This window comes from Tenrec ecaudatus, chromosome 6, assembly GCF_050624435.1.
Source record: "Tenrec ecaudatus isolate mTenEca1 chromosome 6, mTenEca1.hap1, whole genome shotgun sequence".
Classification (NCBI taxonomy): Eukaryota; Metazoa; Chordata; class Mammalia; order Afrosoricida; family Tenrecidae; genus Tenrec; species Tenrec ecaudatus.
The window spans coordinates 81656429-81683471 of record NC_134535.1 but is presented as its reverse complement, the minus strand read 5'-3'; the positions used below and the strand labels follow the sequence as shown (position 1 = coordinate 81683471).

General features: G+C 47.5%; 1 protein-coding gene across 1 annotated transcript in view; it reads right to left on the bottom strand.

The window, feature by feature from the left end:
• The window catches only part of LOC142451498 (keratin, type II cuticular Hb1-like), a 119838-nt gene that overhangs the window by 57289 nt on the left and 35506 nt on the right, over nucleotides 1-27043 (bottom strand). Inside the window, exons 6-8 of the mRNA XM_075553288.1 lie at nucleotides 26893-27018; nucleotides 24180-24396; nucleotides 22213-22232 (exon numbers count right to left, since the gene is read on the bottom strand). Coding sequence (XP_075409403.1) covers nucleotides 22213-22232; nucleotides 24180-24396; nucleotides 26893-27018 — 363 coding nt within the window. The remainder of the gene's footprint in view (nucleotides 1-22212; nucleotides 22233-24179; nucleotides 24397-26892; nucleotides 27019-27043) is intronic.

The following is a 27043-nucleotide window of genomic DNA, read 5'->3' as shown; positions in this document are numbered from 1 at the left end:
AATCACAACTATGTGGCCAGTCCCTCCTCACTCAACAATTTACTTCGAAAGACAACACTGAAGCTACAGCTCAGTGAGAGGAACATGTCTGATCAGAGGACATGGGATTAAATGAAGGGGGGAATGAGAGAGTGGCCCACCAGCCTTGAGGACGATATTCCTGCTCAGAGCAGCCAGTGCACATGACACCCATCACTGACCCATAACCCTACAAGGGACAACACTGGAGACACGGTGCAGGAATTGTGCCTGATCTGACCCCACCGCACCAAGGCAAAACACTAATGGGCATGGTACAGAACAGCTCAGGGAACAGGGCAAGGAAGTCCCGAGGGAATACCAAAAATAGACCTGGGGGCTTGGACATGACACCCCATCAGACTTGACCAGAAAACACTCCTAAAAGTCAACAAAGCCTGAACTATTTCTAGGCTTTTCTCTTTGTTGTCATTGGTTTTGTTGCTCTTGTTGTTTTCTTTTGTTGCTTTCTTTTGCTCTTTCTTGTTTTTCTGTGTTTGGTCTGTCTAGATAAATAGGAGGGATAAACATTATGGAGGAGAAGACAAGGGACAGATGGTTCAGGGGGACATGGGAGAGGGGGAGGCGGGGGAAAGAAAGTGGATGTTAACAAACCCAGGGACAAGGGAAGAGCAAGTGATGCAAACTCAATGGCAAGGAGGGGTTAGAAGGCCTAGCAGGGCTTGATCAATGGCAATGTAATAGAGAGAAATTACTGAAACCCAAATGAAGGCTGAGCATGATAGTGGGACAAGAGGAAAGCAAAATTAAATAGCGAAAGAACTAGAAGGCAATGGGCATTTATAGAGGTCTAAATACAGGCATGTACATATGTAAATGTGTTTATATATGATGTGGGGAAATAGATCTATGTGCACATATTTCTAGGTTTAGTATTAAGGTAGGTAATGGACATTGGGCTTCTACTCAAGTACTCCATCAATGCAAGAACACTTTGTTCTATTAAACTGGCATTCTGCGATGCTCACCATCCCAACATGATCACTGAAGAGAAAGCATGTTCATAAGGAAATATGGTGAAGAAAACTGATGGGGTCTTGCTATCAAAAGATATAGCGTCTGGGTTCTTAAAGGCTTGGAGATTAACAAGTGGCCATCTAGTTCTGAAGCAACATAACCCACATGGAAGAAGCCCACCAACCTGTGTGATCATAAGGTGTCGATGGAATGAGGTATCAAGCATCAAAGGCCCAGAACAAAAAATCATATCATTGTGAAAGAGGGGGAGTATGGAGCAGACACTCAAAGCCTATCTGTAGGCAAGTGGACATCCACTTACAGAAGGGTCGCAGGGAGGCGATGAGCCAGTCAGTGTGCAGTATTTTTAATGCTTCCTCCCCTTCACTATCATGATCCTAATTCTGCCTTATATATCCGGCTATACCAGCAGATATACACCGGTACAGATAACAACTGGAAACACAGGGAATCCAGGACAGATAGATCCCTCAGGACCAATAATGAGAGTGGTAATACCAGGAGGGTAAAGAGAAGGTGAGGGAGAAGGGGTGAACCGATAACAAGGATCAACATATAACCCCCTCTCTGGGAGATGGACAATAGAAAAGTGGGTGAAGGGAAACAAGACAGTGTAAAACATGACAAAAATAATCATTTATAAATTATAATGGGTTTAGGGGGATGGGGAGGGAGGGGGTAAGGAGGAGTTGAAGTAAAAAGGGGGGCTCATGTAAAAAGAAAATGTTTTGAGAATAATAATGTCAAAAAATGTACAAATGTGTTTGACACAATGGATGGATGTACAGATTGTGATAAGAGTCGTATCAGCCCGCAATAAAATGATTTTTTCAATATGAAAAAAGAAAGAGCTTTATATAAAAAGCAATTGTGTATTAAGAAATCATCCCAGTCCAGTCCAGACCAAGTCCACCTGTCTGGAAGAGTAGAACCCCAGGTGGGGGAGGTCAGATGCTCGCAGGCATCCTCCCAGAGGGCGATCACTTGCTAGACTACAGTGGGCCCCACTCCCTGCTGTTGTCATCTATTTGGTTCCTGTAGGTGGGGTTTACACCCTACTGGTAGTGGTTCCTATGGAGATCTAGGGAACAGGTCAAAGTTAAGCTGCCAATCCTGACTCTAGGATCTGCCCATCAGGTCATATGTATACCCCCAATCCCTCCTCTTTCTATTGCATGTATGTCCCTAGACCACCCCCTCTCATTGCTGTATTACCTATAGCACAACCCACCCCTGTGACCTATGTCCTCACCTGTAATTAGTGGGATTGCATGCCCCCCCAAAAAGGTATAGAGCCTGGGTTATCTATACAGCCCTCTCTAGCTCAGTGGGTTCCCCCTCTTCTCTCCCACACTCACTCCCCTACTCCCTTGCTCCTAGCTCTCTTCCCTTCCCCCTCCCTCCACGTGGACCATCAAGCAGGGCTGAGGTGAGCATTGCTGCCATGAATGTGTCTGGCTCCATTATTGCAATATCTCTTTTATCTGTCATGCTCTCTGTAACTATATTATAATATATATATACACACACACCGTACAATTGTGCTTACTGAACCCGTGATTAGTGGTGGGGGGCTGGCCACCACCTCATACCACAAGCCCGGAACCCAACTGCATCAGTGCCCAACAAAATTGATAGCCCTAATAATTTGGGGTTTTTCCTCAAGGTCTGTGATCCACCATGGTACTAGAGCTTTCCGTATGGATTATGACTCAATGTGAGGAAGCAAAATCCTCTGAAATGAGCCAATGAGGAATAGCATGAAGGATGGATAAATGTTTGAACTGTCCAGGATTTTGGCTCGCTTAGATCCACTATCAATCAGCATGGAAGCAGCAGCCCCGCGATCAAGAGATGCGCTGTGTTAGTCCACCTGCTGCAGAGGACCTCCTTTGGACTATTGCACAGCAAGGAGGTTACTTTGTGGGCTCAGGTACGCCCGACTCAAGTCATGCTATTTTCCACGGCCTCCCATGGCTGTGAAAGGTGGGCATTGAATAAGGAAGCCTAAAGGAGAATGCATGCACTTGCATTGTGGTTCTGGAGAAGAATAGTGACAGTACCTTGGACTGCCTAAAGACAAACAACGTTGTCTTCAAAGAAGTATGGCCAGAGTTAAGGAGGGCATACACCTTCGTACTTACATTGGATATGCTTGCAGGAATGACCAGCCCTTGGGGAAGGCATCGCACTTGGCAAAGCAGAGGGACAGAGGAGAAGAGGAAGGCCCTCAGCAAGATGGAGTGACCCAGTAGCTCCAACAGTGAACTCCGCAGAGGGTCCATCGTGAGGACGGCACAGGACCGGCAGTGTGTCCTTCCATTGTGCAGAGTGCTGCTATGAGCCCCACTGACTCGATGGCTCCTGATCTCTGGGGCTGTTTCTCTTAAGCAGCAAGCTCTAAGCCTCTCTCAGAGGTTCTTCCTGGAGACTGCACTTCCAGAGCACTGGGTTTCTCTGCGGATTGAAATGACGACCTGCCGCTGCTGAGTGAAGCTGAATGTGGGCTCCTGGCTCTCTTTCTAGTCGATGTCTCAACCTGACTCTGGTTCCACAATGAACTTGGCACCTTAGGTGCCCTCAGAGTGTCCTCCTGTGTTACACAGCAGCGTTGACCCACGGAGCTTCCTTGACTGTGATCACCAGGCCTGCGTCCTCAGAAACCACCAGGGAACTTCACCCGCCATCACACACACCCCACCTTTAAGAGAGTAGTCCATCACAGACCACTGGGCCCACCAGGGCATCCAATCTGTGTGCTTGTGCTTGTATTTGCTATCAAACACTCTCCCCATCCAACACGGCTGCCATGTTCCTGTAAGAACCTCCCCCAGCAAACAACAATGCAAATAATTCCCAGCTGTTTCAACCCCATCCAGGAGCGGGGTAAACATGGGGCTGGAACAGGACACCAGGGACTGAGTCACTGTTGGGTGCTGGCCTCACTCCCTGGAACCCAGCAGCCACACAGGCCATCCCCACTCCAATGCCCTGATGAGCCCTGACATCCCAGAGAGACCCTGCTCAGCAGGGAACCTTTGAGAAAGACTCCTGACTGGCCAGTCAACTCTAACCCAGGAGCAGCACTGCCCTGATGAGCTGGCCAAGATAATGCCTCAAACCAAGCCTGTGGGGAGGCCTGGGTGGAAATGGGTGGGCATGGTTCGCCCTTCCTGCTTTTCCATTTCAGTTAGCCCACAGCTGGCTTCCAGGGAGGCTAAACCCGCAGCACTTCCTGGTCCTCTGATATTTAATGGTCGATGCCCTCTGCCAGTCACCACACACACACACAGCCTGTGGGGGCAAAGGAGACCAATTGCTTAATGTACACACACAGACCAATTGGCTGACTTTATACCTGTTCTCTCTTACTCCTCAGGAATCTGCTTCAGTTTGGCTCTTTACTCCACTCCCTGCCCCCACTCCTCTGCTAGCCCCTCCCATGCTCTCCAACCTTCAGACTCCCAAGGAATCTGCACTCAAGAGAAGGCTATGCCCAGCGCAGACCAGGAACTTTCCCCCTGGTCTACTCCCCTAGAAACTGGCCTGAGACATCTTGGGCGACCTAAGGTCCCCTGCCCAGTTGGCTTACATAGGGCCTCCCTGGGCCACTGCAGTGGGTCTCCCACATGCATTAGTGAACCCTGGACATACGCAGGACTTGTAGTGGAAGCTAGAGAGTGGTTGCAGACAGAGGTCTCTGGCTCCAGGCTTCAGCCTTCTCGTGAACAACATTTTCTATTTAATGTGGGGGCAGGTCAGTCCCTCAGGGAGATCTCCCCTGGAGGTTAACTAGTCTCACGGCCACAGCGCTCGGCAGCCTGGTCCAGTCATGTTGACACAGAACCTTAATGCTCACATCCTGTTTGCACATTCCTTGAGTAAAGGACGGCAGGTGCTCTGTTGTGTGGAATATGTTCAGCTGTATAAGAAATTGCCACACTGATTCCAAAACGCTTCTACTATTTTACACTCCATCAAAGTGGCAGCTGCTTTACCCTCTACACCTGACACGGTCCGTCTTTAACATGTCAGCCTTCTAGGGGGTGGTGCACTCCCAGCAGCTGTCCACAGAGAAAGCTATGCTGTGTGCTGGTGAGGGGCATGCTCACAGTCAGTGATCAGATGCTCTCTTCCTGGACAAGGCTGTTCCCATTCGGTTTAAGGATCAGAAGGCATTCAATGCTTGTGGAGATGCTGGAACTTGATTTGGGAGCTCAGACTGGGGCACACTTTGTGCATGAACTAGATGGTAACATCCGTAGATGCCTCCTTTTGTGAAGACTAGCCTTTAAGACCTCAGGTGCTATTCTGTTGACACCAGGCACCATAAACTTGGTTCAGCACATATTGCGATTGCACCCATCTCTTCGGGGATCATCTCACATGGACCAATATTGAGGAGGACGACATTACAAGAACTAGTTCTAAGATTGGGGCTGATTATTATGTGTCAGCATAGAATCTATTGATACATATATGGTTTATATATCTATGGTCCACCTCAAATGGAGCATATCAGCTTCTTGAGAGTAATCTTGAAAAGTAAGCTCCATGGAAAATTGATGATAAAGTATCATTACTCTATTACAGCACAGACATCAAATGCTAGTGCGAAAAGGGAACTATCAGGATACATAAAAGGAAGATTTTTGCTTGATGTGGGGAAATATTCACTTATTGAAATGAATAAATCTGAAGTGACAGAAAGTTTGGTGAGGAAAACACACATAAAACACCATCTGGGATCTTAAAGGCTTATCGTAAAACAAACCGCCATTTATGCCAGGAGTCAATCAAGTCCACATGGAAGAAACACACCAGCTAGTGTGCTCCAAGGATGGCAAAAAATAAAATCCAAACCCGAAGGAAGCGTTTGTAGCAGAGCTTCGCTTGTGAACACCAGTTAGCAGAAGGCTTTGGATGACATGGGAAGGCCAAAATGCATTTGCAGGGTCCCCACTGGATTAAGCCATTGGCGAGTCCTCTCTGAACATAAGTCAAGGGATGTGATTGTCTTTGGTACCAGACAGTGAGCATTGTGAAGTGATTGCAGCAGATGTCGTTAGGTTAAAATGTAACACCGTGTCGTCTCATCTCCCTTTTGACACATTTTAAAGTTATTTCCATTTTTAATATTTTTCTCCTTCATTTTCAATGAAAGTTTTCTATGGTTTGTCTGGGCATAGGTTTTGGTTTTGTGTTTCTTTGCTTCCTGTTTGTGCCTTAGAGGATTGTCTGTCTGTGAATTCCAGGATAGGTGAATCTATACAGACAGTGGCTGGATTCCTAGTTACCTAAGGGCCAGGAGAGGAGGAGGGTGGGGAATGGGGAGCGAACAACAATGAGCGTGAGAAGAAATGTTCTGAAATCGATGATGGTGATGCTCGCATGGCCCTTCTTACTGGGATTAACTTGGATGATATGTGTCATAGGTGCCAATAAAGTGAGTTTTTAATTTTTAAGTGACAGGACACTGATTAGGAAAACAATGGGTGTTATGCACAATACAACACTTTCAATAACACTCATTCGCTAAGAAGCCAAACTATATGTGTGCAGAATTTAAGACCTGTAACAAAATTCAAAGAAAATATGAAAATAGCAAATATATATATGAGTTTCAATTTTCCGGCTATTGGGAAACCTGAAAAACAATACAGAGTGGAACAAAGTCCAAGTACTTTAAATTCCACGACCTTGGAGCCCCACCATGGGCTCTCCCCACCCTAGGGAGTTCCTGCGGGTCCACAGGAGGGCTTCAGGGCCGTGACTGGAAACGTGTGCGTTTCAAGTATAGTTTGCCTTCACTTGAGGAGAGTTCCAGTTGGACTCTTTCTCATGTGACCTATGAGAAATACTGCACACTTGGCCTACCTGAAGTCTAACACCTAATGTGTGAGGCCTGCATCACCAGTGGCAGAACAAGAAGTTCAGTGCAGAAGACATGGTCATCGATATAACACAGGGTGCATCCTCCTGAAACAGTGTTAAGTGTTTTTCCCAAGGCTAGACTTCCCTTGTCTAGTTCACTCACCAGCAGAAGTGAAATCCCCTTCTCAGAGACAGGCATATTCTCCCCTCCTCTGATCCTGAGTTTCCATGGAAATGCACTGATCGCACTGCAGGAGTGTCTTAACAAACTAGAGTGACTGCAGAGCAAACCACATTGGGGTCCTCCAGGATGCTTGCCTCCCTCCCCCTACAGGGAGGGAATGATTCAAGCTGAGATGAGATATCCTGTGAGGAACTAGTTTTGAAAGTGTGAGTGCATTTGTCGTGGGCGTGTAAATGTGTGTGTGTGTGTGTATCTGTGTGTGTGTGTGTGTGTGTGTGTGTGTGAGAGAGAGAGAGAGAGAGAGAGAGAGAGAGAGAGAGAGAGAGAGAGAGAGAGAGAGAGAGAGAGAGAGAGCGTGTGTTCAATGGGCAATAAGGCAGTCACAAATGGATTATTAGCATTGGACAGATACATTAGAACCTTTTCTTAGAGACCAGATTAAATGATTACAGACCTGCAGTAAACTCAAACTGATTGGTTTGTCTTTCCCTTGGCATCTGTTCCTTTAAGCAGACTGAATTTTTAATAAAACACAACGCTCAGAACAAACTGGTCTATTCATTTTGTTGGACTGTCCTTCAAATTCAAAGTGTTTTTTTTTTTGCTTTGTCTTGTTTTTGACATCTGTTTTTCGTTCTTTTGCTTTTCCGATCCCTAGAGTTTTACAAGAACATCCAGGGGCATAGGGCTTGCACAGGTTACCCATGAACGCCTCGATAGCCGGGCGGGGACATAATATTAACAATACTAAGCTAAAAGTCTGAAAATCACCATTCAAAGAATAGCAAGTACTACAAGATGGTTGTGTTTGTTTAAATAACACCAGTCGGCTATATTTTAAGAATACTCCAGGTCAGACGTAAATATGGATGCTAAAATATTTTTGTTCAGACACAAAACCGTTCCTTGGGAAACCTTGTGGAATTTGTACTGTCCTTCCTACACTGTAAATCATAGCTTAAACTTCATTAGCTTCTCTAGTCATGGTTTTTACCAAAATGTTAAGTTTGTCAATGAAAGTGCTCATTCTTAGTCATAATAACTGAATCCTTTGGTCCGACAATTTACAAGAAATGAGAAAAGTAGTTGCTCATATACAGAGAATAGAGTCTGAAGACACCCACAGTAAAGCGCTTACAGGAACATACAGTCTATTTAATAGAAACTTCTATTCTTGGTGTTGCTGCATCAGCCCCAACTCACGAACCTCATCACCTTCCCTCTGGAAATTGCAGTCTAGCTTGATGGCCTCCAACTTCAATATACAGCCCTTTTGTATACATCCAATACATTATATTTTCATTGAAAAATTTTGGTCAATTGTCTTGGCAGGTCCCTAAAGGAAATTTTCCCTGTAGATGAAAAAACTTGATATGAAAAAATGTTTAAACCACACTCATTGCCCCCGAGTTAATGCCAACTCATAGCACCCCAATAGGACAGGGTAGAACTTCCCCCTCTGAGTTTCCAAGACTATAACTGTGCTGGAGGAGAAAGCCCCACCATTCTGTTGAGAAATTTGGTATGGCCTTGATTAATTCAAATTACATATTTTTTAATGAAATATCTGTTGGTAATTTTGGAATGAATACAAAAACCAAGTTAGAATCACAAGGAGTGTTTAAAATATTTTAACACAAAGATTAATATTAATTTTTTCATGTTTCAGATGGAATGCTACACCTTCAGGTTAATTGACTTTATTAATTTGTTTCTCAATTGCATTGTTGAAAAATCATTTGGAATGACCTACGTACAATCTTTTCCAAACTGCATTTACCTGGCAACATATATTTGGCATATAACAATCAACATTGGCTTCAACTGATGATCATGATAAATGTCCCACGATTCAGGACATTTTAAAATCATTTTATTGGTGGCTCCTACAGCTCTTTTCACAATCCATCCATCCATCCATTGTGTCAAGCACAATTTTCCATTTGTGGCCATCATCATTCTCAAAACATTTTCTTTCTACTTGAGTCCTTCGTTTCGGCTCATTTCTCTCTCCCCCCCATTCTCTCTCCCTCATGAATCCTTGATAATTTATAAATTATTATTATTTTATTATCTTACACGGACTACTGTCTCCCTTCTCCCACTTTTCTCTTGTCCATCCCCCGGGCGTGGGGGGGTGTTCAGTCAATCATTTTGATTGGTTTACCCTCTCTTTCCCCGACCCCACCTTAACCTTACCCTCCGTGTATCACTACTCTCAATTGGTCCTGAGGGGTTTCTCTGTCCTGGATTCCCTGTGTTGTGAGCATTTTTATCTGTACCCGTGTACATGCTCTGGTCTAGCTGGATTTGTTAGGTAGAATTGAGGTTGTGATTGTGGGGGAGGGGCTGAGGAAGCATTAAAGAACTGCAGTAAAGCTGTTTCGGCGGTGCTATACTGCACCCTGACTGGCTCATCTCTTCCTTGTGACCCAACTGTGAGCGGATGTCCAATTGTCTACAGAGGAGCTTTGGATCTCCACTCTGCCCTCCCCCTTATTCACATTGATATAATTTTTATTCTAGGTTTTTGACACCTGATAATTGATCCCATCGACACTTCATGATCACACAGGCTGCTTTGCTTCTTCCATGTGGGCTTTTTTGCTTCTCAGCTAGATGGCCATTTGTTCATCTTCAAGCCTTTAAGACCCCAGAGGCCATATCTTTCTATAGCTAGGCACCATCAGCTTTCTTCACCACATTTTCTTATGCACCCATTTTGTCTTCCACGATCATGTCAGGAAGGTGTGCAACACAGAATCCTGGATTATTAGAACAAAGTTTTATTGCTTTGAGGAAGTACTTGACTAGAAGCACAAGGTTTGTATGCTACCTTGATTCTTAACATATAAATATGTGTACATAGATATATTTCCCTATTGTTATATAAAAATATATTTACATATGTACATACTTGAATGTAGACATCAATAAATGCCTCCTGGTTATTTCCTCTATTTCCTTTTAGTTTACTCTTGTCCCATTATAATATTCTGCCTTCATTCAGGTTTCACTAATTCCTCTGAGTTTCCCTTGATCAAGCCCCAGCAGGCATCCTATGCCCCCTCACCATTGATTTTAGACTACTTAACCCCTTGTACCTTAGTTTGTTGACAGCACTTTCCTTCCTCTACCTCCCTCTCTCTTGTGTCTCCCTAGAATCATTGGTCCCATTGTTTTCTCATCCAGATTCAGGATTTTAGGTTCATCCTACTCAACCGCTCTTACAGACTCTGAGTCCACTGCTAGTGTAGTAGAAAGTCTTATTATCCCCATGACGTTCTGCAATGAAAGTCTGTATCCCGTCTTATGAATGCTCGCCAATTTTGAACTAATATTAACTTCTTTAACATTTCACTGTTTCAGAGAGTTTAGCCTGGCCCAGGAGAAGTCTATGACTAAAAACAACAAAGAAAACACTCTCAAGTTCAGTGTAGATTAGCTCCCTGGGCACCAGGAATCAAGCACTGGGCTGCTGACCAGTATCTGCACTTGGAGCCAACAGCAGCCCTCTCTCTTGAAGCTGCACAATCTCAGATACCTGAGAGAAAATCTCCACTCTGTCCTCTAAAATCACTGTGGGTAGCAATCGACTAAATGAGCAAGCTGTTAAATCAAAATGTTGGCAACTCTAAAGAATCTGAAGGAGCTCAGTGCAGATGAAACAACTAAGGAAAAACAAAATGAGCAAATTTTATTTCAGCTGTGTTCTGTGGTACATTCAAATTTTAAGATCCTCCAGTATTTTCTGATTGTAAATTGAGCTAAGAAAATGCTTGGGACACATTAAAGTTCACATGACATTTTTTAAAAAAGATCAATTTATTGGGGGCTCTTACAACTCTTTTAACAATCCATACATCAATGCTATCAAGCATATTTGTACTTACCGTATATACTCGAATATAAGCCAACCCTAGTATAAGCCGAGGTACCTAATTATTACCTGGAACACCAGAAAAACTGATTGATTCGAGTATAAGCCTGGGGTGGAAAATGCAGAAGCTATTGTTGAGTTTCCTTTATCAAAACAGAATGAAAATAAAATTACTAAAAATTGGGACCTCAGTGGGGTAATGTATTTAAATATTTATTTTAAATAAAAAATAACATAAATAAGAGCACAAATCATTTAACATTAGTAAACCAGCACAATAAGTGGAAAATAGGTTCAACAAAAAAAATAAGGTATCAACAATGATACCTTAAGGGTACTATTCCCAACCCACTCACCCTCCACTCTCCCAACATCGTCCCTCACACTCTTGGTCCTGAAGGTATCATCCACCCTGGATTCCCTGTACCTCCAACCCTCATATGCACCAGTGTACAGCCTCTGTCCTATCCAGCCCTGCAAGGTAGAATTCGGATCATGGTAGTTGGGGGGAGGAAGCATCCAGGATCCGGGGGAAAGCTGTGTTCTTCATCGATACTACCTCACACCCTAACTAACCCATCTCCTCTCCTAAACCCCTCTATGAGGGGATCTCCATTGGTCGACACTTGGGCCTTGGGTCTCCACTCTGCACTTCCCCCTTAATTTAATATGATATATATATATATATATACATATATATACATACATATATACATATACACACACTTATATCTTTTTTTTTTTTGTATGATGCCTTATACCTGGTCCCTTGGCCACCTCGTGATCGCACTGGCCGGTGTGCTTCTTCCATGTGGGCTTATTTGCTTCTGAGCTAGATGGCCGCTTGTTCACCTTCAAGCCTTTAAGACCCCAGACACTATCTCTTTTGATAGCCGGGAACCATCAGCTTTCTTCACCACATTTGCTTATGCACCCATTTGTCTTCAGCGATCCTATCATGGAAGTGTGCAGTCAATGATATGATTTTTTTGTTCTTTGATTCCTGGTAACTGATCCCTTAGGGACCACTCGATCACACAGGCTGGTGTGTTCTTCCATGTGGACTTTGTTGCTTCTGAGCTAGATGGCCGCTTGTTTATCTTCAAGCCTTTAAGACCCCAGTCACTATCTCTTTTGATAGCCGAGAACCATCAGCTTTCTTCACCACATTTACTTGTTCACCCACTTTGGCTCCAGCCGTTGTGTCGGGAGAGTGAGCATCATAGAGTTCCAATTTAATAAAAGAAGGTATTCATGCATTGAGGGAGTGTTTGAGTAGAGGCCCAAGGTCCTTCCGCCACCTTAATACTTGACCTATAAATATAGACACATAGATCTATTTCCCCATCCTCCTATATATATTTGCATGTACATGTCTTTGTCTAGACCTCCATGAATGCCCTTTGACTCCTAGCTCTTTCCTCCATCTCCCTTGACTTTCCTCCTGCCCTACTACCATGCTTCATCGCCACCTGGGCTAGAGTATACCTCTTCTCTAAGCAACCTTACCCTTGATCTGATTACAAGGATCCACATGTGACCTCTTCCCTGGGAGAGCGACAGCAGAGAAGGGGGGAAGGGAGACTCCGGATAGGGCAAGATATGACAAAACAACGATGTATAAATTACCAAGGGCATATGAGGGAGGGGTGAATGGGGAGGGAGGGGGAAAAAAAAAGAGGACCTGATGCAAGGGGCTTAAGTGGAGAGCAAATGCCTTGAGAATGATTTGGGCAGGGAATGTATAGATGTGCTTTATACAATTGATGTATGTATATGTATGGATTGTGGTAAGAGTTGTATGAGTCCCTAATGAAATGTAAAAGAAGAAAAGAGAAAAAAATGATTAGGGAAAAGACTGTACAGATGTGCTTTATACAATTGATGTATGTATATGTATGAACTGTGAAAAGAATTGTATGAGCCCCAATAAATTGTTAAAAAAAAAAAAGAGTACTATTCCCTGGGCTCAATCAGCAACCAAGCTAAAATGTAAAGAGTTAAAATCCTTCAAAACTGGATTCCTCATCATCATCCGTATCCCAATGCAGAGCTTCAGCTGGTGTGAGGTCATCACAGACGCTGTCCTCACTGAGATCGCCATCATCACCATCACTGCTTTCATTTTCATACAAAGCACAGTCTTCACTGCCATCCATAGCATTACTAATACTATATTTCTGGAAGGCACGTCGCACCATGGCTTCTGGAATGTCTTCTCATGCATCTCGAACCCACTTTGCTATTAACTCTATGTCAGGCTTCATGAGATTTCCTCCTTTTGTTAGTCGGGCTTGACCAGATGACATCCATTCATGCCACATCCTTCACACAAGGCCTTTAAAATGCTTATTCAAAGATACATCCAGAGGATGCAGTGCAGATGTAAGCCCACCGAGAACAACGGCTAAAGTAACTCTACTAGATTTTGCCTTTTTTTTTTTTATGTCGTCAGATAGGTGGGCTCTGAACATATCCCAAACAAGTAACGATGGCTTTTTCTTTAAGGCTGCTCCTGTTCGTTGGTTTCAAATTTCTTCCAGCCATTTTTGGTTGTCTTTTTCATCCATCCAGCCTTTAACATGTGCACGCACAGTAATTCTTGGTGGGAAACTGATCTTTTAAGGCAAGGACTTTCTTTTAAAATAATGACAGGACGCAGCTTAGTTCCATTAGCCAAACATGATAGAACAACTGTTAAGTGTTTTTTTTTTTCATTTTCTGTGGTTTTGAGAAAAATGTTTTTTTTCTCCTAAACTTGCCACAGTTCTGTTGCTTGGAAGATCAAAAGTCATGGCAGTTTCATCCATATTCCCAATATATGCCAGGTCATAATTATAAATCCTTCTTTGTTTTATAATACATGGCTGGAATGACATAATTATTTCTTCAAGGTCTTATGGAAATTTCTGGGACATCTTTGTTCTTTGTCTCAAACAGAGTAGGCCAAACCTATTCACGAAGTGGGTACACTATCCTGCTGATGCAGCAAATATTTCAATGCCTGTTGCTTTATATTTGCCATCCTTAGCCATTCATAGAGCATGTATGCGGATTCCCATGCATGTTACACAGTAACCATTTTGATGACACTCCCAAACCCATTTATGCAATTCACTCTCTAGAGCCCCACAAAAAGACGTTAAACCACGACGAGCTTTTTTAGCTTTTGGAATCTGTTCCAAGTCAGCCTTCATTTTCTGCCACTCCCTCACTTGCTTTTCGTCAACACAGAATTCCCTACTTGGAATATTGTTATTGCTCTCTTCTGCTCTTGACACAACCTTCAGTTTGAAAGCAGCCTCATATGAATGGCGTTTTTGTTTTGATTCAATAGTATCCGTTTCTAATAGGCTAAAAAAATAAGACTTTGTAAAAGAACTTTCATGGTAATACCCGCCTTACCCCTGCTCCCCACGATGTGTTAACCGGAGGGGGAAGGGGGGAGTCCGTGCGGGCGGGGGATGCAGGATGTGAATTAACACAGACTAGAGGGGAGAGACAGAGAGAAGCCACAGATACATCCTTACCAGTTCAGCTGCCGGCTTAAGTGAATCACTACAGGTGCTTCTGCGAATTGAAGCTGTCCATGTCGTAGGACAGATCTGATTGTTTAGATGTGAGTAAACAAACATTCAAAGCCCTGTAGTGTTAGCGGGGTTTTTAATGAACAACAGAGAAACCACAATCACACGCGAGATAATGCTTGTCTTGTTACCTCGGGCGTTGGGGCCAGCGAGATGTTACACTTCACTGGGTTACCACTGATGCGTGTGTAAGCCGAACCCCGGTTTCTCAGCACATTTTTTTTGTGCTGAAAAACTCGTCTTATACACGAGTAAATGTGGTATGTTGCCATCATCTTTTTCTAAATATTTACATTCTATTTGAGCCCTTGATATCACCTCCTTTTTTTTCCGATTGCTGCCCCATCTCCAAACCTTGTGAACTCTTTACAAATTATTATTGTGTTCATATCTCACACTGACCATTGTCTTCTTTCACCCACATTGCTGTTGTCCATCCCATCAATGGAGTGAGGGATGGGGAGATATGCATTAATCATAGTGATCTGTTCCCCCCTTTTCCCCTTCTCGCCCCACCTTACACCTACCCTCCTGTTATCATTTTCCCATTTCTGTTCCTGAGAGGTTTATCTGACCTGGATTCTGGGTGTGATCAGCTTTATCTGTACCACTGTCTATGCTCCAGGTAGGCTCAGCTAAAAGGCAGGATTGGGGTCACGATAGTGGGGGATAAGGCAGCTTCAAAAACCAGGGAAATACTGTGTGTTTTGTTACAATTTTACTGCGCCCTGATGGACTCATCCCTTTCTGTGACTCTTCTATGAGGGGAGTTCTATTGCAACCATGGATTTTGGGTTTTGTGAACATGGGTTTTGGAACCCTTCTCATTCTCAACAATATGTGTTTGTTTTGTTTTGGTTCTTCTGATACCTGTTACCTGAGCCCATCTACATCCACCATCACACAAGCCTGTGTGCTTCTTCCATGTGGGTTTGGTGGTTCTCTGCTAGATGACTGCTTGTTGAAATTAATGGCTTGAGACCCAAGACAATATATCCCTTGATAGCCAGGCACCATCAGCTTTCTTTACCACATTTGCTTATTTGTCTTCAGAGAACGTGTCAAGAGGGTGAGCATCACAGATTTACAGGCTGTTAGAACAAAGTGTTCTTGCATTGAGGGAGGACTTGAGTAGAGGCCACAACCCCATCCATTTCCTCAATGTATTCACAGATAAAGATATGAACATAGACCAATACCTCTGTTTATATCAATTCATATTTCTACATATGTACACACCTATGTTTATGCCTCTATTCATAGCTGAGCTTCCTAGAGCTTTCCTGTTTCTGCTTACTTTCCTCCTGTCCCACCATCACAATCGCCCTTCTTCTGCCTCTTAGTAAATCCTCTCAGTTAGATTGCTGTTTCTCCAGCACCACCAGGATCTCTAATCCTCCTCATTATTGATTTAATTCCCTTGTTGTTTCCCTGTCTACGGGGTTGTATACTCACCACTCTATTCCTCCACTTCTTAGTCCATGAAAGTCTCTCTGTTCATGAGTGGTTCTATGTGGTTATGTTACCTTCTAGGTTTGGTGTGATGTGGTGGGGTCTGCATTCCCACTCTCATGACTGTGGAGACATAAACAATACACCCCATGCTGGGTGGATTCGTGCCCGGCTCCACAGTACCATTAGCTCTCTCCTTTTTATGCACCCACACCCTTTATCACTCCACACACTTTCTCCTTCTTTATGTTGGAATGACATGTACATCCTTGGTTTGGGTCTCTCCCCACCAGATTGCCTGTACCCTTTCTTCTATACCTACTGTCCCAAATATACGGCCTCTGTGGACTCATGTTTTGTGATTGGCTTACTTCACTTAGCATGATTTCCTCCAACACTTGCCATGAGACCACGTCCTCCAGGCAATCTTCAGTGCTTTCTAAGGATGTGAAGTACTCCCCTCTGTGTATGTGCTAGTCTTCTAATCCACTCATCTATTGATGGAAATTTAGGTTGTTTCCAATTCACTGCAATTGTGAATTGTGCCACAATAAATATTGTAGCACAGATGATTGGTCATGGTCCATTTATTACCTTTTCTGGGTATGTGCCCAGTAGATGGATTGCTGGGACATAAGGTATCAATTTCCATTTGCTATAAATATAGCCAGATTATTTTCCACAAAGGATGTATGTATCTGAAACACCACCAGCCGTGGAGGACAGTTCCTATCTTGCCACAGCCCACCAACCTTTGCTGCTCTCTGATTTTCAGGTTTGACCTATCCTCACAGATGTTAGGTGGTATCTCGTTGTTGCTATAATTAGTATTACTCTGATGGCTAATGATCGGGAGCATTTTCTTACATATGCACTGGCCATTAGGGTCTTCCCACTAGTGAAACTTGTCTTCGGGTCTTTGACCCTTTGTCTTCTTTTTGCAGGCTAGGAGGGGATTGTAGAATTCTATAGATTTCAGTAATAAGCCCTCTTTCTGTTGTGGCATTGCTAAATTGCTAAAAATCCTCTCCCCCTCTGTGGGTTCTCTTGTTCCTCTCTTGGTGAAGTCTTTCTACACATGCAGGTGTTTTATCCTTCACATACCCCATTTGTGGATTGCGCCTTCATTTGTGGGCAGCATCTCCTGATTTACCCTCTGCATTCCCTGTGCCCATGTTCTGAGGTTTGTCCCTAGTTTTCAATAAAGGTACTGATAGTTTGGGGTTTTACTTCTATAAACAATACTGTACTCAGTAATGTTCACGAAGCCTAAAGAATAATAACAACATTAATTTTACTTTCTGCTTTGCTCCATGCTTGCTTAAAACCTAGATAAAATGATAAAGGAGTTTTTGCCTTTTAAGATGGACTGAAATGATCAAAGAATAGCTTTTAGAGTCTAGCAGTCCGGTTCTAACCGAATCAAGGCTCTTCTAAATTATCAAGGCATCATAGTGGCTGAACTTTATGTGAACACACAACATTTTGGTGCATTGGCTGGGAAAGGCACTGTGTCTTGATGCCTGTGTCAGGTAGCTGCTCCTGGAATGTGGAACCTCTAGAGGAGTAGCCCCCGATATAAATTTTAGGGCTCCATACTCCTACTCTCCCAGTTGAGCTGCAGCCTGGGGACGCTGGAATTGGGTTTGAGTCTTCTGTGTGACAGCTCAGGAGTAAACCCCTCTGTGAGGCCAGTCTCATCCATTTGCCTAGAGGTGGGGGTCAGATGTGACTCTATTTCTCCTCAGCCCCTTCTTCCCAATATACTGCTCACAAAGTGTGTTACCTTGTTGGTTGGGGGGATGGGGGTATTTGTCTTTACAAGGTACTGCTTAACAAGCCTGGTAAACCTGGAAATATGATTAATCCAGGTCGTCTGACTTTTTGTGTAAACTTTCTGTCCACCTATTGTGTTGTCTGTCTGGTTGTTTGTCTTTTGTGTATGAGTACCTGTATGTTTCTCCATCAGGCCTTTTGTGTCTCCTCCCTCCTGGAGATTGACCTTCTGCACATTAGTCTCACAGTCACAGCACTGACCATTGGACATCTGCACAAATGGTTTCTTTTGGCTGTTGTTATATTTTTGTTTCTCGTTAGTAGGTTTAAATTGGTGGCTAAAAGTTAATTAGGACAAAACACTTTTTATATAAATTTAAAGTTCTTGTAAAGTTTTTGCTTGTCTTTTCTTGGGTTGTTTGGGGGGTGTTTTATTTTGGGTGTTTTTGTTTGTTTGTTTCTTTTTTGTTGTTGTTGAGAACTTTGAGTGGTTTTATCCACAAGTCTAACCTGCAAGGGCACCAGGCAGAAGTATAAACCTTGGAAGGTAGGGTCCCCTGGGACCCTGGGGGAGGGTGTCCAGTCCCCGCCCCAGGACAGGAGGAGCAGTGAGCAGCAGGGACTGAGGTGAGCTGGGGGAGGAGAAAGAGCAGTAAGAGTAACTCCCGGGAGTCACCTTGGACGCCACCCGGTCCAACACCCACCTCACAGAGTTGAGAGAACTGAGGCCCAGAGAGAGAAGGGGCTTGTCCAGTGTCACAAAGTGGAACCATCGTCTCCAGACTCTCATGGGTCGTCTCCGCCATGCACCCAGGACTGGACCGAAGGCCTGAGTCTGCCATGGACGACCAGTCTGGCGTGTGACCGCGCTCGCTCCTGTCCCCCCGGTGTGAGCAGCTCGCGGCGGCGTTGTGTGCGGCGACCTGTGCGTGTCGCCTGCAGCGCCCCCTGCAGCGGGAACCTGGCGGTGAGCACTGGCGCGGGCGCCCCCTGCAGGACGGGCGGAGCTCCTATGTGCACAGAGCTCCCACTGCGGAGGCCGGGCTCCCACAGTGAATGAGGGCCTCTCCTTACGTGACTGGCTCCTGAGTCGACAGATGGAAGGGGTTCCGGAAACTTCAGGCCTGATGTCCCCAATGGCTCAGAGCCTCTTCCTGCATGCTTCTACCCAAGGTTTCCTCCCACCTCCTCCAGGGAAGGCCAGGCCCCTCACCCCCTGCTGGCAGCTCTCCCTGCTCCCCCAAGTATGGAAACCAGGGTTTACTGGAAGCCCTGCTCTAAGGGCCCCTCTAGACTTGGGCTTCTCCTGGGGGATCAGAGGGACCAAGTGACCACAGGACCCCTGGAGCTTAGGCATGTTGGCTCCCTCTCCCTCCCTATTGTCTCCTTGCTCTTATATGTCCTGTCAACCTCAAAGGATCTCTAGTTTCTCCCCTGCACTGTCTGCCCCTGGGAGCCCCACAGAGGAGCCTTCCTCAGCCTGGTATCTCTGTCCTGGCCTTTCCTGCACCTATGCATCCTAAAATGAGCTGAGGGGAAAAGCCAGCAACCCAGGTCCCAAGAGCCAAGGGGAAAAACTGGAAGACAACTGAGAAGGGGCTCTGAGGAGCCTGCAGCGAGGGGACAGGCTTTAAGCTTCTGACAGCCCAGTAGGAACTCACCACTAGCCCTGCTGGGATACCACTGGTCACCCCAAACTCAGCACAGGAAAATTTCCTACCCGACCTCTCAACCCTGCCAAAACAACTCACTTGGACAACCCAACACCACTTCAAACCTGGGTTTACACAACCAGAGATCCCCTCCTGCTTCCTGGATACCCACCCTATGTCCTACTTCAAATCCCGATGGAGTTCTCCCAAGCATAGCCCCAACACTTTAATACCCAGCACACTCCTACACAGACACCATATCGGCACCGTCCACACGAACTTAGCTCCTGCAGGAGCCACCCATCCAGAAACCACATACATAGCCCAACCCTCTGCCCAGGACTCCAGGCACATGACCCCTACGGAACTCTATACTCTGGGACCCCTCACTCAGTCTCTCCTGTGGGAACCAGAACCAGGCAGAGTGTGTATGCAGACAAGTTCTCTGTGCTCACATTTAGGGAGACTGGACGGCACTCAGGTGGAGGAAGGCCTTCACATTTGTGAGTTGGACATGAATCCCAGCCAAAATTTCCTGACTTAAAACCACCCCCACTGTGTCCCCCATATTAGGCTGCTTAAAGATGTTCCTCTTAAGCACATGGTTGCTCTCTAATACGCCAAGACGCTATCTGTAGTGTAGAGCCATCAGACCCTGTGTCCTGCCCATCCTACGCACACCCAGCTCCCTTCTGATAAGGACCTTACATTGTTCCCCTGGAGCAGAGCTCAGGGACAGCTAGGGTCAAGCCACCTCAGGGATGGCCATGGTTGAGCCCATATCTGAACTCCAGAACCTGACCATCTTGTTACACAGGTGCCTCCCTCTTGTGTGTTTAACACTAGCACTTCCCCTTCCTGTTAGGTATGTGCTCACCACGGCCTGCATGCCCCCAAGGTTATACAAGCTCCCCCCAACATTCTGACCTCCGCTGTCACTGAAGGACTGACCAAAGCAGCCACACTCCTGGACACTCACAAGGCCCACAGGCCTGAGCCTGGCTGCCCGGGGCTCTGGACCACCAGCACAAGCAAGGGCCGAGGAAGGCTGGCCTGAGAGTTGGTTTGTGTACCTGAAATTCAGCTTGGGAAGCTGAAGGTTGGTGGTCTTCTCAGCACATGGCAAGGAGGGGCTGGCGTCCAACCAGTGTTCCACCCCTGAGTGTAGAGGACTCAGTGCGGACTTCCATCCAGAGGACAAACTTCCCTGGGGCATTTCTGGACTCTCTCCACAGAGGAGCTGGAATGGGTCCCTGTCTGGCATACGTCTATGAGTGTGCTGCACTAACAGGACAGGGGTTCCCGTCACTCCTGTCACCATCAGGCCTCTTGCACAAGGGGCTCCATGGTCATCAGGGCAGAGCCTGCCCTTCTACTCCCCGCACCTCCCCCCTCTCTGAAACCAGGACAGAGGCAGTGGGTCTCTGACAGAGGTTGATTTATTAGAAGAGACTCTGACATCTTTCTGTGGTCTGTCTCCCAGTCTTGGGTCCGGAACCGGGAGTCATCCTGGGAGCATGTAGGAGGGAGAACAGGGGTGTCAGCACATGCCCTAGTGAGTTGAGAGCACTGCTGTGGGTGGTCTTGAAGGAAAGTGTCTTGAGGGATGCCGGCCTCCCGCTGCAAGAGAATCTCAGGGCATTACTGCCCATTGTTCCCCCAGGGTCTGCCCACCACTGCACACATGGCATTAACCAGTACTGGGAGAGAAGGAAGGAGGGATTCCAGAGGGCTCACCACCAAGACCCCTCTCACCCCCTCCCAACCTCCTGCCTCAGCTGCATCTGTAGCAGCCCATTCCCTTTCCACCAGCCCCTTGTCCCCACTCCCTCCATTAGCCCTTTCTTCCACCCACTCTGCCCTTATTGTCTGGCTCCCTGACTGAGGTGAGCTCCAGAGAATCCACTGGAAGCTGGGGGAGGAAAGAGGTTGTGTGTTTGCCTATGACTCAGAACACTCAGGCCAATGTGCCTGTCATTCTGTAGACCCAGCTTGTCTGCCCAGCACAGGACGACCTCCCCCAGCTCACAGCCAAGGACTTACAGATATTCACGGCTTCTGTTTCATCACCAGCCAACCTGTGGGCAGAGGGTAAACTGAGAACAGCTCTTTCATCAGGCCTACAAGGAACCCTCCCAGTCACCATTCCCTGAGAACTCAACCAGGACCTTGTTTTCCCCTCTGTCCCCCATTTCCTGAATTCTTTTTGACCAAGCCAGGGGGAGGAAGGAGTGGCAGGTCCAAGTGGGAAGTTCTGTCTCCTGACTGTGGGACCGTGGGCAGCAGCTCTGAGTCTCCCCTCCCTCACACACTGAGCCTCACTGCAGCTCCAAACTCTGAGGGGTCAGTGAGGGTGACAACACATAATTTGCCTGAACCCATAAAACCAAACTTGCTGCATCCAGTCCATGCCTAGTGAAGCCTACAGAACAGGGAGAAGGGTCCCTGAGTTTCTGAGAGGATCATTCTTCAAGTGAATAGACAGGCCTGTCTTTCTCCAAGGAGCGGCGGGTGCTGTACTACTGCTGACCTTGCTGCTTGCAGCCCAACTTCTAACCAGGATCCCACCAGCGCCCCTAAAGTGCCTAAAGCCCCGAGCAAATAGGATTCTGTTCATGGTAGCTATGACTCATATAATCCCTGTGAAAGCTGTCTTCCCCATCAGGTCACAAACTCGTCGAAGCTGGCTCAGCTGATTGATTCCTGAGTCTTCTCTAGCTCCTAGCAGGAGACCTGGCACATCGTGGTGACTTCCTATGTGCAGCAATGACCAGCGAATTGTTCCCTCACCGAATGCTGCCCTAGCCAGTCTGGGGAAAGAGGGGGGAGAGAGGTAGGGTGATTTCAGCCAGTGAACATAAAGCAGGTCTTGCAGGGGAATTAAAAAACTCTTGTGAGACACTGAGTGTTCCTTTAGTGACTCACTGCCCACTTGTTACCAAGCGTTGTCTCTGGGGGTCAGTGCCGTCTGCAGATGTGCGGGTCGGGAGCTCAGAGAATGACCTCAGAAACCCAGAGGCTGAGGAGAGGGGCCCAGGCCAAGGAAGCCAGTGGGCATGCTGGGAAGCTGCCAGCCCCCTTGTCCAGACAGCACGGCCAGTGCTCCAGTTTTGGGGGAGGGGAGCCCAGAAGCTGTACGGGTCTCTGCTGCAGGGCCTGGGGACGCCCCACAAGAAGGGGCCTGGTGCTCAAGGCTCCAGCCATTTGTGCCATTTTTCCTTCCTCATGCTAAGTAGACGTTGTGTGTGTGTGTGTCCAATTGGACACGTGTAATTTGTATCTTTACAAAACCACTCTCGTTATAAGAACTTTAGGGCAACAACCTCCAATCTGCCCTTGGGAGAGGCTGAGCAGATAATGGATAAATTCAAGCTCCCCCTCTCGGTGCCCAAAGAGTGGGAAAGGTTGGTCTCCCCTCAGAGAACAGGAAACATGTCCTGGGGACTGACAGCAGCCTGGATGGAAACCTGCCTTCCAGAAAGGGACCCCGGAGTGAAGCAGGTGTTTGCTCACTGAAGCCAGACCTGTTCGTTGCCACTTCAGGGGAAGTTGACCAGATCCCACCCTGAGGCCCCTCCCACTCTGCCTTCTCAGAGCAAAAGGGACTGCTGGGTGTGCTGAGGCTGCCTGGGCCCAGCCCACATGCTGTGGCAGAGTCTCTGTTCCCAGACTTATCCTTGTGCTGTGACCTCACACCCTGCCACCCACCATCAGGCTTCTTCTCTGCCTCCCCCACCCCCACCGCATGGGAAGGCTCCCTGTCCCCAGCTTATGTCTTCCCCAATGCCTTGCCCTCCACCCTCCCATCCCCCACCCTCGGGAAAGACACTCAAGAAAGAAAGCGTTCTTGGCCGACTTGGTCCTTTGGCAGGTCCAAATGCATGTCACTGGTGTCTGTGCACTTTCGGAGCAGAGGACTGCTCCCATCTACTGCTCTGCAAGCTCCCGGGGGCAAAAAAGTATCTTCCCCATTATCTGATTGCAGACTGCTTGCCAACCTGGTGCACTTGGTCACCCTTCCAAACCTATGTCACACAGTTTTTTCATGACTTCTCCACACACTACCACCATTCTTATAGAGCACCTGAGTGAGCCAACCAGTCATTAACGAGAGAGGGATGACCCAAAGTCTGGGCCATCACTTGTGGGGAGAAGTCCTAACATTGCAACATACCTTGGCCTCCTTTCTGACCCCAGACACTCCTGCCACTGCCACCGAGGTGCATGGGACTCACAGTGGCCCCTCAGGGTGGAGTAGAACTCACCCTTTGGGTGTTTGAGTTGTTAACTATGCAATGTAGGCAGCCTCCTCGCTCTCTCTCTCTCTCTCTCTCTCTCTCTCTCTTTCTCTCCTTTCCTCTCTCCCTCCCTCCTTCCCTCCAAGCTACCAGTGAGCATGAAGCACTGCCCTTGTGGATAGCAGAGCAGTGTGTAATCCACTAGGTCATGAGGGCTGCTTTTCTGAGTTTCAGTTAGGTGTTGGGGACATCCCTAGCTGAGGGGGAAATCAACCTCCTCCATCACAGCCTGGTCCCAGTGCAGACACTGAGACCAGAGATCAGCAGGCCTTGACTGCGCTCGTCCTCAGTGACCTGAACCACAGTTCTCTCCTCTGTCAATTTCCAGGATCCAAGAGCACAACCCTGCTGATGGCCACACAAAGGAAGGGACTGAGACTATTTCAACCTTCACTCTGACCCGGACACTACGTGTCTCCAGAAGGCCATGCCTACTGCTGGCAGATGGCCCACCCTCACCTGGTCTCTCCTTCAACACCTTGTGAAAGGCAGCAAACATCACGTCCAGAGGCACCACACCTTTCAGGACATCCTCGACCTCCCATTGGTTTCCTGCCATTTTCTCCAGGGTTCTCAACAGGGCGTCCTCCAGCTCTTCCTGCTCAGTTCGTGCAGACCTGAGGGCCAGCTCCCCATTCTCCTCGGCCTCATTGATGGCGGTCTCCACCTTGGCACGCTGTGGGTGGGGTGAGACTGAGCTGGGAGGCAGGGCTCACAGGCCACTGCTTCCCCAGGATTTCTCCTGCAGAAAGCACCTGGGCAGCCTCTTCAGGAGGCTCCACCAGCACCAGACAACTCCCCCAAGCACGGGGTCATCTCAGGGGACAGCAGCATGGGGTGTGAGCCCAGTGGATGTCAATTCAGGTCAGCCACCTGCTCCTCCCCCTGAGACAGCAGCAGGGAGAATGTTTCCCTCCAAGGGATGGTTGGGCTGGACATCCCCTAATGGAAGGGTCTCAGGGATGATATAAGCAAGTCAGGGTAAAGGGTAGCAATGATGAAACATACAATATTCCTCTACTTCTTTAATCCTTGCTCCTCCCCACCATAATGTTCCCAATTCTACCTTACAAATCTGGCTAGACCAGAGGATGTACACTGGTACAGATAGCAACTGGAAACACAGGGAATCCAGGACAGACCCAGTGGTGAGAGTGTTGATACCCAGAGGTAGAGGGAAAGGGGAGAATAAAGCTGGAAATAATTACAAGGATCTACATATAACCCCCTCCCTGGGAGACAGACAGCAGAAAAGTAGGTGAAGGGAGATGTCAGACAGTGCAACATATGACAAAATAATAATGATTTATGAATTATCAAGGGTTCATGGGGTATCAGTGAGGGGGGAATGAGGCGCTGATACCAAGGGCTCAATTAGAAAGCAAATATTTTGAGAATGATGGTGGCTACAAATGTGCTAATGTCCTTGACAGAATGGATGGATATATGGATTGTGATGAGCTGTATAAACTCCTAATAAAATTATTTGGAAAAGAAAGTTTGGGGGTGATGGTGGGAGGGATCAGTAAGATAACACTCAGGTATGTGGAGTCCCTGCCACTGTGCTGGACACACACGCAGTGCTTCATCAAGACAATTCGCTGTAATTTACAAAGGACCCCTCACCCGGACCCCGCCTGCTGCTGGAGGAGCTCAGAGGCCTGGGTTCCTAGCTGAGTCCCCAATGTCAGGCAGCTGACATGCAGAGCCTGCCTTCAAAGCAGAAGCCAATAGAACAGGCCCAGGACAGAGGCGCCTGGAGTACAGATGTGCAGCTGGGAGCCCTGGCTAGCAGAGTTGGGGCAGCCCCTTCTAAGAACAATGGCCTGCTCTTATCTTCATTCTAGGGTCCCTTCAGTTGGGGGCTCAGCCTCAACACCAGGAGCCCTTCCAGCCCAGGGGCCTCCACTCATTCTGCTCCAGGGGATGTCATGCCTGGCCCATGCCTTCTCTGTGCTCCATGACCTCTTGTCCTCATGCCAGGTGTCTGCCTCACTGCCAACCCTCCCAGCGTACTCCCTGGGCCCCTCAAGCTCTGCCAGCTTGGTGCCCCTGTTCTTCCTCTAGTTTCTGAGGCAGGGCCCTCTCGGCTGCCTACTCAGACTCCTTCTGGCTCCACGTGGAGGCCCAGCCCCGGGTCCTGCAGTAACCCCTCTGCCTCACTGTGTGGGAGAGGAGAGGACTGAGCTCACACAGGGTCTGGGAATTCGCTGTGCAGGTTTCAGTCCTTCCTTCCCAGCCTAGAGGCTGGAGCTGCTCTGTGTGACCCACAGCCCTACGTCTGGGCCCTGAGGCAGCCTGCACCCTCATGTCAACGGGCCTTTGGGGCTCTCCAAAGAGGGCAATTTTGAACCCCCCACACATTGTCCTCCTGCTGTACTGTCCCGTGTCTGGACACTACTGCGGCTCAGCTGCGACGTCCACACCAGGCCTCAGCAATAACCAGCACCCGAGGGCCCTTCTCCCGCCACTTCCCACCCCAGCAAAGGACAGCCGACTAACAGATCTCTCCTCTGGGACCTGTGTCCTCAGTCAGAGCAGCGAGCAAGACTCCCGTAACCAGTACATCTGCTTTGGGACAGGTGCCTCAAAGGCCTGCAGACAGACTGCTGGGGCGGGGCTAGTGTTGAGGCAGCCAGCCAGCTGAGAGAAGGGACCTTTTGTCCTGCTCCCCAAAGAGGAAACACACTGGGCCAATGCAGGGGGGAGGGTGTGTCCAGCGGGCTCTGGTGACCTGGCTTTTCAGAGTGAGAGGAATGTGACCTGTCAAGTCAATAGATGAGAAGGGACTTGTAAGCCATGTGAAATTTGCTTTTCTCCAGCTTCTGACTCTCCCTCCGCCCCCAAACGGTGAGCTCCTAGTGAGGTGTCTTGCACCCAACACCACAGGCCGGCCAGTCTCTCAGCAGCACCCTGGCAACATGTGGTCATGGTCATTCTCTGGTCAGCCCTCAGAGGCTCCCCCACAGCCACGCCTCCCCTCCTCCCCAGGTAGGACAGACAAGGGCCTGCAGGGAAACCTTCTGGGCATGCCACAGGCTACCTCCTCCCCTAATGCCCAGCTCCCATGGGAAGTCTGTAAGGGCAAGGCGTCTGGAGCTCAGCCTTGGCTGGCTGCCCTGCACAGTCTCCAGAAATATGGAGGAGGGGCTCGGAGGAGGGGTGTCCCCACCTGGTTCTTGATGTTGTTGATCTCAGCCTGTAGCCTCTGGATGGTCCAGGACAACTCCCCAATCTCACTCTGGGTGTTCTGGAAGACAGCCCCATGTCTGCCTGCCTGGACCTGCAGGGTCCCTGGCTGGAAGAACCACAGGGAAAAGTAG